This window comes from Eleutherodactylus coqui, chromosome 10 (genome assembly GCF_035609145.1).
Source record: "Eleutherodactylus coqui strain aEleCoq1 chromosome 10, aEleCoq1.hap1, whole genome shotgun sequence".
NCBI classification, from domain to species: domain Eukaryota; kingdom Metazoa; phylum Chordata; class Amphibia; order Anura; family Eleutherodactylidae; genus Eleutherodactylus; species Eleutherodactylus coqui.
This window is the reverse complement of record NC_089846.1, coordinates 112,068,926-112,086,040: the sequence shown is the minus strand read 5'-3', so window position 1 is coordinate 112,086,040 and position 17,115 is coordinate 112,068,926. Positions and strand designations below refer to the sequence as shown.

Here is a 17,115-nt window from a genome sequence, read left to right as displayed (position 1 = left end):
TATTGTGGGCTTAAGGACGCAACGATTTTTGGCGGATTTTCATCTCCATTTTTCAAAAGCCATACATTTTTTACTTTTCCGTCGACGCGGCCGTCTAAGGGCTTGTTTTTTGCGTGGCGAGCTGTAGTTTTTGATGGTGCGATTTTTGGGTACATAGAATACATTGTAAAACTTTTATTATTTTTTTTTATGATAACAGGGAGAGAAAATGCATTAATTCTGTAACTTTTTTATTTTTCTATGTAAGGAGCTCTATGTGGGCTTATTTTTTGCGAGACGAGCTGTAGTTTTTATTGGTGCCATTTTAGGGAATATACGGCTTTTTTGATCACTTTTATTGCATTTTTTGGGAGGCAAAATGCTAAAAATTAGCATTTTGCCTCTGTTTTTTGCGTTTTTTTTACGCTTTTTGCCGTGCAGAACAAAAAGCATATTTAACTTATTGTACGCGTCGTTATGGACGCGTCGATACCAAATATGTGCCATTTTAAATTTTTTTAACCTTTTTTTATGCTAAAAAGAGAAAAAGCATAAAAAAAAGAGTTTTTTTTTACATTTTTTACTTTTTTACACTTTTATTTTTTTTTTTACACTATCTATGTCCCTCTGGGGGATTTAAAGCACAGCACTGATGATCGCTGTGATAAGGCATGGCAGGAGTTCTGTCCTGTCATGCCTTATCACTTATACAGCGATCATAGGCTCTGGCAAAACAGGACGCCAATATCTGGTGTCCAGTTGCCATGGCAACAGGCCGGGCTCTCTGCGATTATATCGCGAGAGCCAGGCAACTTCAAAGAGGGAGCGCACTTCTTTATGAACCCTTCCCATGCCGCGATCTATGTAGAATGGGAATGGGTTAACAGCGGGGGGTGCATCGGAGACTGACAGCCGGCTCCCGCTGCGGGATAGCGCGAGATCTGTCATGATCTCGCGCTATCCCTATGATGTAAGGGTACGTCATTTTGCGGGAAGTACCCCACTCCCATGATGTACCCTTACGTCATGTGGAGGGAAGGGGTTAAGAGAGATGAAAGCCTAAGGGCTTTTACCCACTAGCGTATTTTTAACGCTGCATTTTTTAATGCAACGATCAGTGGGACTTTCTAATGTTAAAATCGCATCGTATAAAAATCGCATCACACAAACTTGCGATTTTTAAGCCATGCGATTTTAACATTTGGAAGTCTTATTAAAAAAAATTGCAGCTATATTGCATTGTAATACATTTACACCATTTTACTAAATTCTGTAATATATTATAGAAAATAAGTAACTCTAGTCTTCATATGCCTAATGCAAACATCTGTACTTTATAAACCAAGTGGATCACTTGTGGTAGGTTGGACGGCTGTGAGTGTATAGCCTTTCACAAATCCGTCTCGAATTGGTGAAGTGCTGAGGAATGGGTGATCAACTAGATTTTTAATCCCTGTGTTAATTACCTGCTAATCCAGGTTGTCCTGGTTGTCCGGGAGGTCCATTGCTTCCTGGGCGTCCAGGTGGACCAGGAGGCCCTGGTATAGTCCTGATCTCACCCTTTGGACCAGGTGGTCCTGGCAAACCTGTAGGTTAAATTAGCAGAGACATACAGAGGACTTGAAAAGCTTTAAAAGATCCTGATATAGATATACAGCACATGCTCATCATGCATGTCTGCGCCACCTGCAGCAATCATAATGCATCACAGGCAACAGATGTAATTTATTTTCCTAAAAAAACGTAGAAACACACTATATTTTAATGCGCATAACACAAAATTACTAAAATGAAACCAAATGGAGAAACCTGAGCCCAACCTACTAATGTAAGGAGATCCTAGATAAAATCAAAGCACCCGCCCTAATGAGGGCAACCCCACGGCAGAAACCCAGGGCAACCCTGACTCTCAGTAGTTGGAAATAGAGATAATGGCAGAAATACTGTATAACAATATATGGAGAGTTAGATAATACTCAAGCATTCTATGAACAAGATGGTACACCAATGCATAAATAGAAAAAAGTCAGGAGATAGATGTAACTTCACCCCAGAATACACAGAAGCCAAACAGACTTGTCTGAACTGTTTAACAGGACAGGAGCCGCCGACTAGTCTAGAAATACCTGCATGCTAGAAGTATAACTGGCATCCTCTATGAGGAGGAGCCAAGATAAAAGTATACATACAAGCACTGATTGGCTGGCTGGGACACACGCCTCCCAGCCAACCAATCCATCCACACAGAAGCAGAGGATTGCTCATGTCGGTGTTCAAAGCCAAAATGACACTGAGCATGCACATGCGTGTGGATCACATGGGCCGGGGCTGACGCCGTGACATCATCCTAATCCTAATCCGAGACGACCGGCGAGCCATGACACTCCTGCTCGATAGCAGAAAGCACAAAGACTCTACAGCATTTCCAAAAAGACAGGTTCTCTTTATAGAAACAAAGCAAATTTAGCTGAGTATATACGTGATCTGAGTCTGTAAAATAAAGTGTCACAATACACTCTTTGTCGAAAAAAATCAATCACCTACAAGTATTTGTCATTTTGCTGTAAAACACGGCATGTAGTTTCATCTCAGGCAGATATCCTGCCTTTTAAGTTGCCCCCACTGCTGGTGTGATAGTCTGGGGGTCATCGCGTACATCAGTCAGTCACCCCTAGTAGTGGTATGAGGGACAATGACAGCTCAGGGATATGTTCAGTACATCCTGCAGCCACATGTGCTCCTCTCATGGCGCCTTCCAATAGGCATTTTCCAGCAAGATAATGCTCGACCGCACACACAAGGGGGTCACAGGAATAACTCCACAACATTGTCACACTTCCGTGGCCTTCCTGGTCACCAGATTTATCACCAATATTACATGCATGGGACCATCTGGGACGCCTATTTTGACAGCCTACAGGTTTGCACGATCTGGAGGCTCAGTTACAGCAAATGTGGAAGGATATGCTCCAGGATACTATTCAGAACCTGTATGCCTCCATGCCTGTATCACATCTTGTATCCAAGCTAGAGGTGGCCCAACAGGGTACTAGAACCTCCATGCCAGCCCATATCACATCTTGTGTCCAAGCTAAAGGCGGTACAATAGGATGCTAGAGCCTCCATTCCTGCCCGTATCACATCTTGTATCCAAGCTAGAGGCAGTACAACAGGGTACTAGAACCTCCATGCTTGCCTGTATCATATCTAGTATCCAAGCTAGAGGTGGTAGAACAGGGTACTAGAGCCTTCATGCCCAGAAGTATCACATCTTACATTTAAGCTAGAGGCGGTACAACAGGGTACTAGAGCCTCCATGCCTGCCTGTATCATATCTTGTATCCATGTTAGAGGTAGTAGAACAGGGTACTAGAGCCTCCATGCCCACTTGCATCACAGGTGGTATCCAAGCTAGAGGCGGTACAACAGGGTACTAGAACCTTCATGCCTGCCCATATCACATCTTGCATACAAGCTAAAGATGGCCCAACAGGGTACTAGAACCTCCATGCCCCCCCCCCATATCACATCTTGAATCCAAGCTAGAGGTAGTACAACAGGATACTAGAACCTCCATGCCTACCTGTATCACATCTTGTATCCAAGCTTGAGGTGGTACAACAGAGTACTACAGCCTCCATGCCCACCCGTATCACATCTTGTATCCAAGCTAGAGGCGGTACAACAGGGTACTAGAGCCTCCATGCCTGCCCGTATCACATCTTGTATCCAAGCTAGAGGCGGTACAACAGGGTACTAGAGCCTCCATGCCCACCCGTATCACATCTTGTATCCAAGCTAGAGGCAGTACAATAGGGTATTAGAGCCTCCATGCCCACCCGTATCACATATTGTATGCAAGCTATAGGCGGTACAACAGGGTACTAGAGCCTCCATGCCTGCCCGTATCACATCTTGTATCCAAGCTAGAGGTGGTACAACAGGGTACTGGAGCCTCCATGCCCACTCGTATCACATCTTGTATCCAAGCTAGAGGCAGTACAATAGGGTACTAGAGCCTCCATGCCCACCTGTATCACATCTTGTATCCAAGCTAGAGGTGGTACAACAGGGTACTAGAGCCTCCATGCCCACCCGTATCACATATTGTATGCAAGCTATAGGCGGTACAACAGGGTACTAGAGCCTCCATGCCTGCCCGTATCACATCTTGTATCCAAGCTAGAGGTGGTACAACAGGGTACTGGAGCCTCCATGCCCACTCGTATCACATCTTGTATCCAAGCTATAGGCGGTACAACAGGGTACTAGATCCTCCTTTCAGGTGTTGAGTTTTCCACAATAAATTCTTCTTTTACTCTGATATTGTAATCACTTACTTATGTCAGCGTTACAATCAGACAGAGAAAGTTTCATTCCATTCTGACAGATTCTAGGGGAGGGATTTTTTTTGACAATGTGTAATATTTCAGTCCCTTCAAGTAGCACAATCTAAGTTGCCCTCATATAATGAAAACAACAACAAAAAATGCACAAATGAAAAAACTAGAAAACAAAATCAAAATGCCATACAGAAGATTTGTCTTACCTGGAAGACCTGGGCTGCCTAAGTCACCTTTAAAACCTGCCAGACCTGGAGGTCCACTGGGCCCTTTCATACCTGAAAAGACACATAAGAGGTTAACAGATTGGTAACTTGCTTATATAATTTGTTGACAAGCTGTATTATTTGTCTAGACAAAATATACAATGTAAGCAATCTCACAGTTCTGTCAACTATAGTCGGTTCTATAGCACCCACTATTGTCCGCCTCTGACCGGCAACTGGTACAAATAACATAAAAATGAAGATCTCAAAGAGGATTAAAATACATTTTAATCACATTCCACCATATTATATGGATTATATAGAGTATTGTTGAGTATCTTTTGATGCTCTCTCATGCTTTGCTTGGTCCATTGTCTGGGAGGCCAAATATTTCCATGATGATATATGAACTCTAAACTCTTGGACAGCGACTGAGACTCCATCCACATTCAGCTCCCATTAATATTACCTGGGAAACCCGGAACACCGGGCACACCCTGATCTCCTTTCATTCCATTCAGGCCTGGTCTTCCGGTTTCACCCTGTTGACGAGCACAAAATTATATAAAATTTCCCCGGAGCTTCATTTGTTTTTCTGACTTTTTAGAGAGGTTTTCCGAGACATAAAAAAAGTTAAAAGGACTTAAAATGAAAAGAAATTGAATACTCACCTATCATGGCGGCAGGCTGTCATATGCCGTTCATTGTGCACATGACTGCTCAGCCACTTACAGGCTTCCGCGGTGATTCTCCCATGGCCGCTGAACCCTGGGAGTGGCTGAGCAGTAACGGATGGGGTGCTGCCAGGATAGGTAAGTATTCAATTTCTTTTCATTTTAAGCCCTTTTTTATGTCCTGGAAAACCCTTCAAATGCAATTATGTACAAATGCTAATTAAGTCTACATATCTGATAATAGATGTTTTTTCACTCCTTACACCCACTGATAGCGGTAGACCAAGTGACTTCAGTGTCCAATCAGGAACAATTCTATAACTTTTCAAGAAAGTGTCTTTGTGAAACAAGTTAATAGAATTTTCTTTGAAAACTTAGAAAATATAATTTTCCTCCTGCTCATGTAACATTGAACACAATGTAATAGCCATCTATGCTCAGTGCAGAGATAGAAAAAAAATGGACACAATCAACAGCTAGAAGTACCAAACCCCAAACCAAAACAGTTGGATGGGAAGTGGAAAATGAAAATTTTAATATATCTAGAAACTAGTGTTATATTATACTCCCAATGCCATCTGAAAATAAGAGATTTAGAAGCTGCAGTGGATATTAAAAGGGCCATCCCACAAACATCATCTATCACCTATCCAGAGTATAGGTGTTAAATGATTGCTGTAAGTCCAACAGTTGGGACCCCTCATGATCATAAGAATGGCACTCGCAAAGTGTATTGGGTGAATGGATTGGCAGTGTACACGCGTGACCACCACTCCATTCATTTCTATGAGGATGATGGAGATAGCTAAATGCAGCAGTCAAAATTTCCATTGACAGAGAAGGGACCGGCCATCTTGAATTTATACTACAGCTCCATTCCCAACAGCGGCTGCCGGGATACACCAGGGTCAAAGCGGAAACTGATGCTATGAGCCCTGTGTAGTGGCCGGCGCTTGTAATTGCAGGCGTAGCTCTCACTGAAATCAATGGGAGCTGCGTTTGTAATTGCCGGCTGGGATGCCATTGATTTCAATAAAAGCTGCACTTGCAATTATGAGTTGGAGCAGCACTTCTGCGTCGGGAGCTGCCTGGAAAACCCGTTTAAGCTGCTTTGCTGTCATGATCACTGAGAGGTCCCAACAGTTAGACGACCCGCAATCAATTATTTATCACCTAACTTGTAGACAGTCATAAATAATGTTCGTGGGATAACCCCTTTAAGAACATCTACTCATCAATAGAGATGAGCGAGCATACTCGCTAAGGACAATTACTCGAGCGAGCATTGTCCTTAGCGAGTACCTGCCCGCTCGGAAGAAAAGGTTCGGGTGCCAGCACGGGTGAGCGGTGAGTTGCGGGAGTGAGCAAGGGGGAGCAGGGGGGGAGGAAGGGAGAGAGAGCTCTCCCCTCCGTTCCCCCTGCTCTCCCCCGCCGCTCCCCGCCGACACCCGATCCTTTTCTTCCGAGCGAGCAGGTACTCGCTAAGGACAATGCTCGCTCATCTCTACTCATCAACATATGTAAATTGTGTCGTTCTGAAAATGTAGCGGATTATTGGCACCATATACTATCCAGGGGATTATTGGTTTGATACAAATATCACATTTGAAGGGCTGATATTATGAGATGATTTTGCCATGAGGCAATCATATATCACATAGGTTCAATAAAAAAGCCAAATGTTATTTCTTTTGCATGCATTTATGGCAAGGAACGTATTTGTAAGATATATTAAACGATTACTTTTATTAACCCCTTGTAACAAGCTTTTGGTTCCCAGGTTGTAACCCTTCGTTCCTGATGTCTTATGTTACAAACATTTAGAAAATATCAATCAGTAGCTTTAAAATTCCTATTATGCAATAAAACCTGTGATTTTTCCTCACTCTTATTTGCATAAAATCAGTAAATCTAATTCCAATCAGGTATCATTAACATTTATTCATACACAAATAACACTAGGTAAAAAAAAAATTTTTGTTTGTACTCTAGAATTTAATGCTAGTTTTGTGTGGTCTATGTCACATATAGTTGGTAATGTGCTATGATTTCATACCAAATGAGACAGTATTTTAGTTGTCCTTATATCCTATGCAGCATATCACTGCACGCATCGCACTCAATGATGGCAGATTGAATACAAATGTTATTGTGCACAGCGTTTGCATCTGTTTGTGTTTGCAAGTCTGGAGCTGCCTGGAAATCTGAAGTATTTGTTCTGTTTGCAAGAGACAATCAGAGAAATAAAGTATCCACATTGGTTTTCCCATGGCCTCTAAAGGTTGCCCATATATTGGGTGTGATGCCTGCAGTGATATGCTGCATTGGATATGGGGCTAGCTAAAATTAAATTAGCCCAAAATCTGCCAAATAATAAATTGCTTTATATGTAATGGCCCTTTATGATGGATGGTTTTGGAGCCTAAAGTTCTACTACAACTTCTGCTTCGAATAACACGGACGTGTTTTTTGAGCAGTACTCCTATCTTAATATTAGTAAGGGCTCTTTCACACGAGGCCAATATACGCTACGATCTGATGCATTGGATTCCAATGCATCAGGTTACATGGCCGTATTCCCGCGGCGTAAAAGCACCCGGCCGGTCCAAAATAAAGCTGGGCGCCTCCTCCTCCCCTCTGGCTGTTTGCAATGGGAGGGGGCGGGGGCAAAGCTCAGCGCTGCTCCTTCCAGCCTCCCCCCATTGCTGGCTGCAGGCAAGGGGCTCTGCCGCACCTCTTCATTTTGCAAACAGCCGGAGGGGAGGAGAGAGGAAGTGAGCCGGCATGGGGGAGGGAAGGGCAACAGCATGGCGGCCTCGGCATACATGCGCTGTGCCCATGCCTTCTGAACAGGCGCAAAAATCTTAGATTTGTGCCCCCGTTCAGGCGTTTTTATGGTGCCGGCGGGCGCATGTAAGAACACCTACAGCCGTGTAAAAGAGGCCTTAGGCTGAAAAAGACAGATGTCCATCCACTTCAACCTATTTTCCATAGATCTGTCATCAGTGACGTCCCTGTCAGGGTTTCTCTTGGCTGCAGTGGTTATGTGGGTAAACAACCCGCTGCAACAGAAGATTGGAGGACTGGGAGCACGTTCCCAGAGAGCATCATGGCAAAGGGATGTGAGTATTGGGTTTATTTTTTCTCTACTTTGCATTGCCCTACTGCCACCAATTACCTCGAAACCTGCTTTAAGTGTGAATCATTATGTATCAATCATCAGTTTGTCTTGTAGATACCAACTAGGAGAACACATGAGGCTTTTGCTATATCCTAGTGCTCTCATAATAGTAACATAAGAAGAACTTAAAATAGTAGCAACAGACTTCATTACTGAAGTCTATTAGTCCTTTATCAACCGGCCAGTGTTTGTGTGGGCTGACTGTCCAGAAACAGACATCAAAGAAATATATATATTGACCAAATAGGCATCAGCTGTTACCCACTGATAGATGTTGTTTTTGACTGTAATGCAAAATTCTCCTGTGGAATATAATAGGGCAGATTAATTGCTGAAAGTTTGACAGTTTTCAACTTTACACTACATTTATCAAGTGTTTTAGACACTTTTTTTTAGCTGTGTCCAGCAAAAGGCTTGGCTTTGTTGAATAGGGGGCATGGTCTTAATGTGACATCATATGCCAAAAATTGTAGTATAATTTTCGATACATTTTGACGCAAAATTTGGCATAAACTAAGCAAACTAATAAGTGGTATAAAGCTAGACTAGATAGATAGTCCTTTTAGATGGGACAATCTGTCGGGCAAACGATGCAAGACAGCACGTCCCAGTGATGCTCGCTCCTGGGCTGTTACACAGGAGCGAGTATCATTGGCATCGCTCACAGCGCTGCCGGAATGGAGGCGGAGCGGGTCGGGGAGCGTTCTCCCCCTGCCCGCCTCCATTCACAGTATGCAGTCATTCAAAAGTGAACAACTGCTGTTTACAATGAATGACACGTCGTTCAGTTTTCTGAGTGCAGAAACTCAAAGAATGAACAGCTCTCGTTCAGTCGTTACAGGCGTTTACATGGGACGATCATCAGTCAGATTTCCGTGGGAGCGCTGTAAAGAAGCCATTAGTAAATCTGCCTCATTGTCTTTTATCCAACATTTTTTCCCATCCTTCATTGCTTCCGCTGAAATCAATACAGTGGTTTTTGTAAAACAGAATTTGCGAATTCAGCCTTAGTTTTACCGAAAATCGACATTAATGTACGCATCAAATAAGAATTACCGGTATTCCTGGTGTTCCGTAGTCTCCTTTAAGACCTGCAAATCCAGGCTGTCCAGGGATGCCAGGATTACCTTTTTCACCTTTCACGCCTCCAGTGCCAGGGGGACCGCGAGGACCTTCTGGGCCCGGTGAACCTTTGTATTAGCATAGATAATAGTTAGGAAGACAGAATAGGATCCACTTTGGCATTTTTAAACCTAAGGAATCATGTTCTTCCATGTACACATGTATTTTTTCTGTTACAGTATACCTTATATCATTACACTAATTGCTTCCTGTAAATGTGATGTGAAATGCATAAAGAAGTTTCCCGGGACTTTAATATTGATGTTCTATCATCAGAATAGGTCGTCAATATTAGATCGGTGGTGGTACGCCACATGGAACGCCTGCTGATCAACCGATTGAGGAGGTTGAGCGGGCCTGGCCTCTTCTCAGGTCTGTGATGTCATGTTCATCAGTCACCTGGCCTGAGAGCAGCTTAGTCCCATTCAGGTGAATAGGACTTGGTTGTAATACCAGGCACAGTCGCTATGAAATTTATGACACTGTGTCTGGAATGTAGAGAAGTGACAGCGCGCTCACCCCAGCACTGCGGTCACGTCAATCAGCTGATTAGCAGGGGTCCAGAGTGGTGAACCCTCACTGATCTGATATTTATGACCTAGCCTGAGGATAGATCATCAATATTTTAGTGCTGGAAACCCCCTTTAAACGGGTTGTCCGATTACCGCACGACATTCCTGCAGTAGCACCCACTATACTAAAGCAACAAAAAGAACTGTATTTACCCATCCTCTGCCATGGTAATCCAGTGATGTAGCCCTACCATTCTTCTGGTGTTTCTTATGAAAGACGATGTCACTGGAAATCACCTGACTACTCCAACCAATCAGAGGCCACAGCGTCACCATTCTGAACTCCTGGCATCATGGCACCCAGGATGGAAGTAATGATGCCAGGATAATGGCTGGTGATGCTGCAACCTCTGATTGGCTGCAGTGGTTAGGTGATTTCTGGGAGGACGGCAGGGCTACAGCACTGGAATGCTGCTACAAAGGATGAGTAAGTACATCTCCTTTTGTTATTGTAGCACAGTGGGTCCTACTGGGGGAATGTTGTTGAGTAATCAGACAAACCCTTTAAGCAAGAGTGGCCAAAAAAATTAGACACAGGTCGGTTGGCTTCCCTCTAATAGGAGCATTTCACTTCTATTACACTTCCTGCTCCTCGTTACAGTCAGGATCGGACGTCCAGTATTGTCTGGAATGAGGAGCAGGAAGTGTAATAGGAGGCAGCACTTCTATTGATTTCAATGGGAGGTCAGCCAGCTAGTACACTTCCTCCCCTGTACACTCATGATGACATCCAGCCCCTCTGCACTGATAGCAGGCCAGATGATCAGCTGATTGCCAGGGATCCTGAATGGCAGATCCCTGTTGATCAACTATGGATGACCTATCAAAGAGAATAGATCATCAATTATAAAAGCCCAGAAAAAAACCTTTAAAGGGGGTTCCCATTCCTTAAAATTGCTTCATGACCACTCTGTCCTACCTGGTGGCTGCAAACCAGGACATGTGACTGCTATAAAACAATATAAATCTTGTTATTTGTATAGCGCCAACTTATTCCGCAGCAATTTAAGGTAATTTATTCATTACCCTCCCCCAAGCTGGTACTCATTTTCCCAACCTCAGATGAATGGAAGGTTGAGTCAACCTTGTGCTGGCTACCTTAAACATGCATAGATTGAACTCACAACCTTCAGGTCGTGAGCGAGAGCTTAGCACTGCATTTCTGCTGCCTTAACACTCTGCACCAAACATATAGAAGGTCACTGCTGTGTCCAGTGATTGGACACATCAGTCACATGTCCTGGTCAGCAGCAACCAGGATGGACAGAGTGATTGTGCAGCAATTCTAAGTCATGGTATAACCCTTTTAAAGTGAACTGCACTTTGGTGGCAGTTGCATTGCGCGTTATCATAGAAGAGGATTTTGTGCTATAGCAATGCAAAAGTCAGAAACCGCATGTCATTGTATTTCTATGGCAGTCACTTTTTGAGCTCCCCATCTCTTCCCACTTGCTACTATAGTCTATTCCAGGGGCGTAACTATAGAGGGTGCAGGGGATGCGGTTGCACCCGGGCCCAGGAGCCTTAGGGGGCCCATAAGGCCTCTCTTCTCTATATTGGGAGTCCAGTACTATGAGTAAACCATTATAGTTGGGGGCCCTGTTACAGGTTTTGCATTGGGGCCCAGAAGCTTCAAGTTATGTCTCTGTGCAGCATGGTTGAGGTATGGGTACGGGTACAGATACAGAGGGGGGGGGGGGGGGGCAGCTCACCTTTTGCATCAGGGCCCCTGAGCCTTTACTTACGCCCCTGGTCTACTCCAAAACTTTCCCACTATGTGTCACCTATTAAGCTATCTCTACAATATATATTCTGTATGGTGTGCTGGAATGAATGCTAAAGACTTTTTCAGGTAATGCAGACTATTACTCTGTTCAGTTTAAGGTCTATACAGAAGAGTTTACCGCAGGAAACTCAATCCGTGAACAATGCAGCTATTGTAATGGAAGTCAGCGCGACCTAGAAAATGTTACTGCTATGTGCGAGTTATGAACAGAACTTATTTTTTTCCTCTTTTTTTCTCTATCCTTTTCTTTAAAACTACACAAGGCATGTTAATTGGTCACATTTGGTTTTGCATACATTGGGAAATAACATACAGAAAATTTCAGAGGACTAATAGAAAATAACATTTGTAAACAGTGTAAATATATGTAAAATATTTTTAAAAATCCATTCCGTTCTTTACCTTTGACCCTGCATTTTTCAGAACATATTTGTTTCATTAGTAAAATACATAAATGCCAGAAGTAGATTGTTCTGAAGTGAACATATATTCCATCTGTTTCCCTGAAAATAAGACATACCCTGAAAATAAGACATAGCATGACTTTCCAGAATTTTTGAGGATGCAAAATGATTTTTCAGGCTTTTTGAGGATGCTTGAAATATAAGCCCTACTCCAAAATTAAGCCCTGCTAACAGTTAATTTAAAAAGTCAATATAAATAGTGTCCAGGCAGCTATACATGTAAAAAAGTGAAACCTTTTTGGACAAAAATTAGTATAAGACACTGTCTTATTTTCGGGGAAACACGGTCGATGGTGAATAGTCCTGCCCTACACATTTTATATTTTCGCAGATTGGGACTGGTTTGTGTATGTAGATTTGCCATCACTTCCGAAACTAAAAGTACCGATACTAATTATTTGTCGGAATGTGCCCATACTATGAAGAATGCGTTGGACGTCATTACTCAACTGTTCGAAACCAACGTTTTGTCCAGATTGCTACCTGATACTTAGCAGCAACTTCAATATCCACCTGTAACTTTACCTACATCTAAAGCCCAGTTCTGTTTGCCCCCCCCAATACTACACCAACCCTTCCTCTCCCCTTAAAGGGGTTGCCTGTAGTAAAATAATAAACTGAGCTAGAATTACCCGTCTACCAGGATCCAACTTGCCGCCCAGGGTCTCGCGTTTGTTTTGACAGCTGATGTCACGTGGAGTCAGGTGACGCTGTAGCCAATCAGAGGCTGCAGTGTCACCACTGGTTCTCCTGGCATCAGCTCTCACATCCTGGGGACTATGATACCGGGAGTTCAGGATCGTGATGAGACAGCTTCTGATTTCCAGTGATGTCAGCTGTCACAACAACACTGGGACCACAGCGGGGCTGCAGCGCTGGATCCTGGCAGCGGCGGGGAGGTAAGTACAGCTCGGTTTGTTATTTTAATACAGGCAGCCCTATCGAAGGGATGTTATCCGGTAACCGCACAACCCCTCTAAGCATTCAGCTACTGCATGAGTAAGTAAAATAAGCCTTTATAGCATCAAGGGTAGCCTGCAGTATAGCAGAATTTCTTGTAATTACGTTTGCAATTGTAGCTACATATATCTAAGGGTACTCTTAGAAAAGTAAGAATCGTCGCTCTGTCGGGGGCCGTGTGCACACGGGCTGACTGTTGCCCATATTCGCTTGTTAGAGGTAACTTAAGGTTAACTTAAGACCAGACCAGTTAGAACAGTGTTCTAACTCCAAGGGACATTGGAACAAACTCTTAACATTGTTAGCCTAATGTATTGTAAAGTTGCATTAAACTAAGTTTTTTGTCAATGGAAGATGTGTATATGTTAAATTTTCGAGATCAAGCAGATACATACAAGCGTTCAAACAATCGAGGTGCCGCCATGAAAATTTGACAAATTGTCTGTTAGAAGACTATAGAAGTAAGCAGCTAGCCAGAATAATGAACAGCTACAGTGCCTCTTGATTCAAGATGTTCGCACATTACATGGACAGCCCGATAAGCCATATGCAATGTTTATTATCCCCTGTGGTGGCGCTGTATGGGAATAAAACACTAATAGTACCATCACATGGGTCCATTATCGCCCAAACAGTCGCTGGAAACAGTGAATTTGGGCGATAATTGTCTTGTGCACATGCAGCCGCCGACAGGGCACTGAATAAGAAATCGCTTACCTGTCGTTACTTTGTTTTTAGAAACCAAGCGATTGTTGGGACGTGTAAACAGGAGCCGCTCAATCTTTGAGCAACTCCTGTTTACTGTAAGTGAAGACGGGCAGGCCAAAACAATCTCTGGCCTGCTCCACCGCAATCCAGAGAATGAACATCGCTCCTGTGTAAAGCACAGCAGCAATAGTTGGCCGGTGGTCCGTAAGATGGCTTATGCTCCCATTTACTCTCCAGTGTAGATAAAGTCCCCTGGTGCAAACACCGAGTCATGACTGACTCCAAGGGTGATGTCACATTGTGACATTTTCTTGGCAGACTGTTTTTGCGGGGTGGTTTCCCGTTGCCTTCCCCAGTTATCTTTTACCCCCAAACAAGCTGGGTACTCATTTTACCAACCTCGGAAGGATGGAAGGCTGAGTCAGCCTTGTGACGGTTACCTGAAGCAACCTTGCAACTAGAGATGAGAGAGCGTACTTGCCAAGGCAAATTACTCGAGCGAGTATTGCCATTTTCGAGTACATGCCCGCTCGTCTCAAAAGTTTTGGGGGCCGGCGGGGAGTGGTGGGGGAGAGCGGGGAGGAACGGGGGGGGGGGAGATCTCTCTCCCCCTCGCTCCCCCATTCTCACTCCTGCAACTCACCGCTCACCCCCGCCGGCCCCCGAATCTTTTGAGACCCGAAAATAGCAATACTCGTTTGAGTAATTTGCCTTAGCAAGTACGCTCTCTCATCTCTACTTGCAACCTTCAGGTCGTGAGCGAGAGCTTAGGACTGCATTTCTTCTGCCCTAACACTCTGCGCCACACGGGGCCATTGGCACTTGTCCCGTGTAGAGGCTCCTTAACTGTTGGGTTCGCCTGCCAATTACAGCTGATTGCTTAGGGTTCCAGCAGTCCGACAATCTATGGTCACTATATTTTTAGGAAAACCCTTGTAATAAATGGTGTCGAAATTGGACAATCCCTCTAACATTATAGCATTATTCATTTAGACAATTTATCTATATGACATGAGAACATAATAAGATTTTTTAATGTCAAGACAAGATGAAAAGTGTGATTTCTAATTGAAAATGTCCTATTGGAATGGCTGTAGATTTGGCAGCCTTCTGCGCTCTCGACTGCTTCCTTAATTACTGTCTAAACACGAGTCTCTCTATCCTGCGATGCAGAATCTGTGGAATAGGCTTTCATCAACTCAAAGGAGTAAATTACATCACTTACACGGAATACAGGCAGGAGGCGTATCATTTCAGCAAGACAAAAGTTAACTAAAGTCAGTGTGACCAAGACCGTTGGAAAACTAGAGGAGAAGAAGCAGTTCACTTCAAAACAAATTCAGGTCTGGCTGTTCCCTGGAAAGTTATACGGAGCGGTCTGACTTTCTATCACAAAATGTCATTATTATAGGTACATCGCATCCACAGAGAGCAAACGTATTGACTGCTACATCTAAACCACATGCAATGAAAGAAGATGGCGCATGTCAAGTTCTAACCTTGAGGACCTGGGAGAGGTTCACCAATGCCCAGTGTTCGATGTTAGAAAGGTCACACAACACAAAAAGCAAAATCACCGGTTAATACAAAAGTAAAAAAGAAAGTCATCACTAAAAAGTTGTTCACAACAGGAGGTCGTCATGCACAATACACAACCATTGTTCTCAATACAAGGTTATTCCAATCACAATAAATGCATTGAACATGATAACTGGATAGGCATGCTTCATTCATCAGTCTAAGCCATTCACTGACACCAGGGCGAGTTATGAATTAATTTCGGAGGTAACAAAAAAAAAACTTCTTTCATGGGAAAATGAATGAGCCGACTTCAGGGAAGGCAACAAAAGCGCAAAACAAAGCCGGCATACATATTTTAATGGCATTTTGAAGCTCACAGAATAGAAGTTCTAGGATGAAGAAGCACTTTGTAATGCCATGCATTTCTGCACAGTATTGAGCCCTTCATCGATTTTCCATTTTTTTATGCTAGTTTTTTTTCAGCCCCACCTACTAGCCATAACTTTTTCATTTTTCCACTTTACATAGGGCTTGTCGTTTTTTAGGACAAGTTGTATTTTTTTAATGGTACCATATAATGTACAGAAAAACTTTTTACATTTTATAAATTGAAAAAAAAAAAGTTTTTTGAATTATGACTTTTTTAGGGGGGATGGGGGGTTGGGTTAGTTTTTACAGCATTCACAGTGCAGTGAAATAACACATGTTCTATGGGCCAGTAGGATTACAGTGATACCAAATATACACATTTTTTTAATGTTTTTCTATTTTTAAAAGTAAATACATTTTTTTTTCTTAAAAATGGCTTCATCGCCATATTCTGAGACACGTAAATTTTTTCAGTTTTTCATCAACCTGGCTGTGTGAGAGCTCGTTTTTTTGCAGGATGGGCTGTAGATTTTATTAGGACCCTTTTGGGAAACATGTGTTTTTGATCACTTTTTATTCAAATTTTTGGGGAGCTGGGATAGCAAAAAAAATTTGTAATTTTAGCCTCCTGTTCTTTTTTTTTTTTTTATGGCCTTCACCGTACAGGATAAATATTGAGATATTTTAATAGTTCTAACTTTGGCCTAATGTCCACGGGGACAGATTCACAGTGGGTGTCCCGCACGCGTGATCCGCGCCCCATGGGGATGCATTGGACACCCGCAGGTAGTTAAATACCTGCGGATGTCATTTTCCCTTGAGGCAAGGATTGCGTGTGCAGGAAGATCCGCAGCGTCCGGACAGGAGAGTAAATCTTCTTTTTAGGCATAATGTCCGCGGGAAAGGAGGGACCCGCTGTGGGATTCTGCATGGAGAATCCACGGCGGGCCTGATTTTCCCCGTGGACATGAGGCCTTTTATTGACACAGTGATTCTGGTAAAATTCTCTGTCTGTTTGATATATCACACACATACCTTCAAATTGGAAAAATTTGGGCTAAATCCAAGATTCAAAATGGCTGTTATTTTGTTGACATGGCCTAAAAGGTTTTCCCCTTCCCTGCAGATTGTATGCAAAGTGGGATCACCATCTGCCATACTATTTTCATTCTACATGGGTGTTCCTAAACCTTTGAGATACCCTGTATAGTAGAAAGGATACCCGTGGAC

The 17,115-nt window shown here is 43.2% G+C and overlaps 1 protein-coding gene across 1 annotated transcript in view; it reads right to left on the bottom strand.

Annotated features, from left to right (window-relative positions):
* Positions 1–17,115, bottom strand: part of COL4A5 (collagen type IV alpha 5 chain) — a 173,344-nt gene that overhangs the window by 13,256 nt on the left and 142,973 nt on the right. The window contains exons 42-45 of the mRNA XM_066581716.1: positions 9,440–9,573; positions 4,998–5,070; positions 4,529–4,600; positions 1,446–1,565 (exon numbers count right to left, since the gene is read on the bottom strand). Coding sequence (XP_066437813.1) covers positions 1,446–1,565; positions 4,529–4,600; positions 4,998–5,070; positions 9,440–9,573 — 399 coding nt within the window. The remainder of the gene's footprint in view (positions 1–1,445; positions 1,566–4,528; positions 4,601–4,997; positions 5,071–9,439; positions 9,574–17,115) is intronic.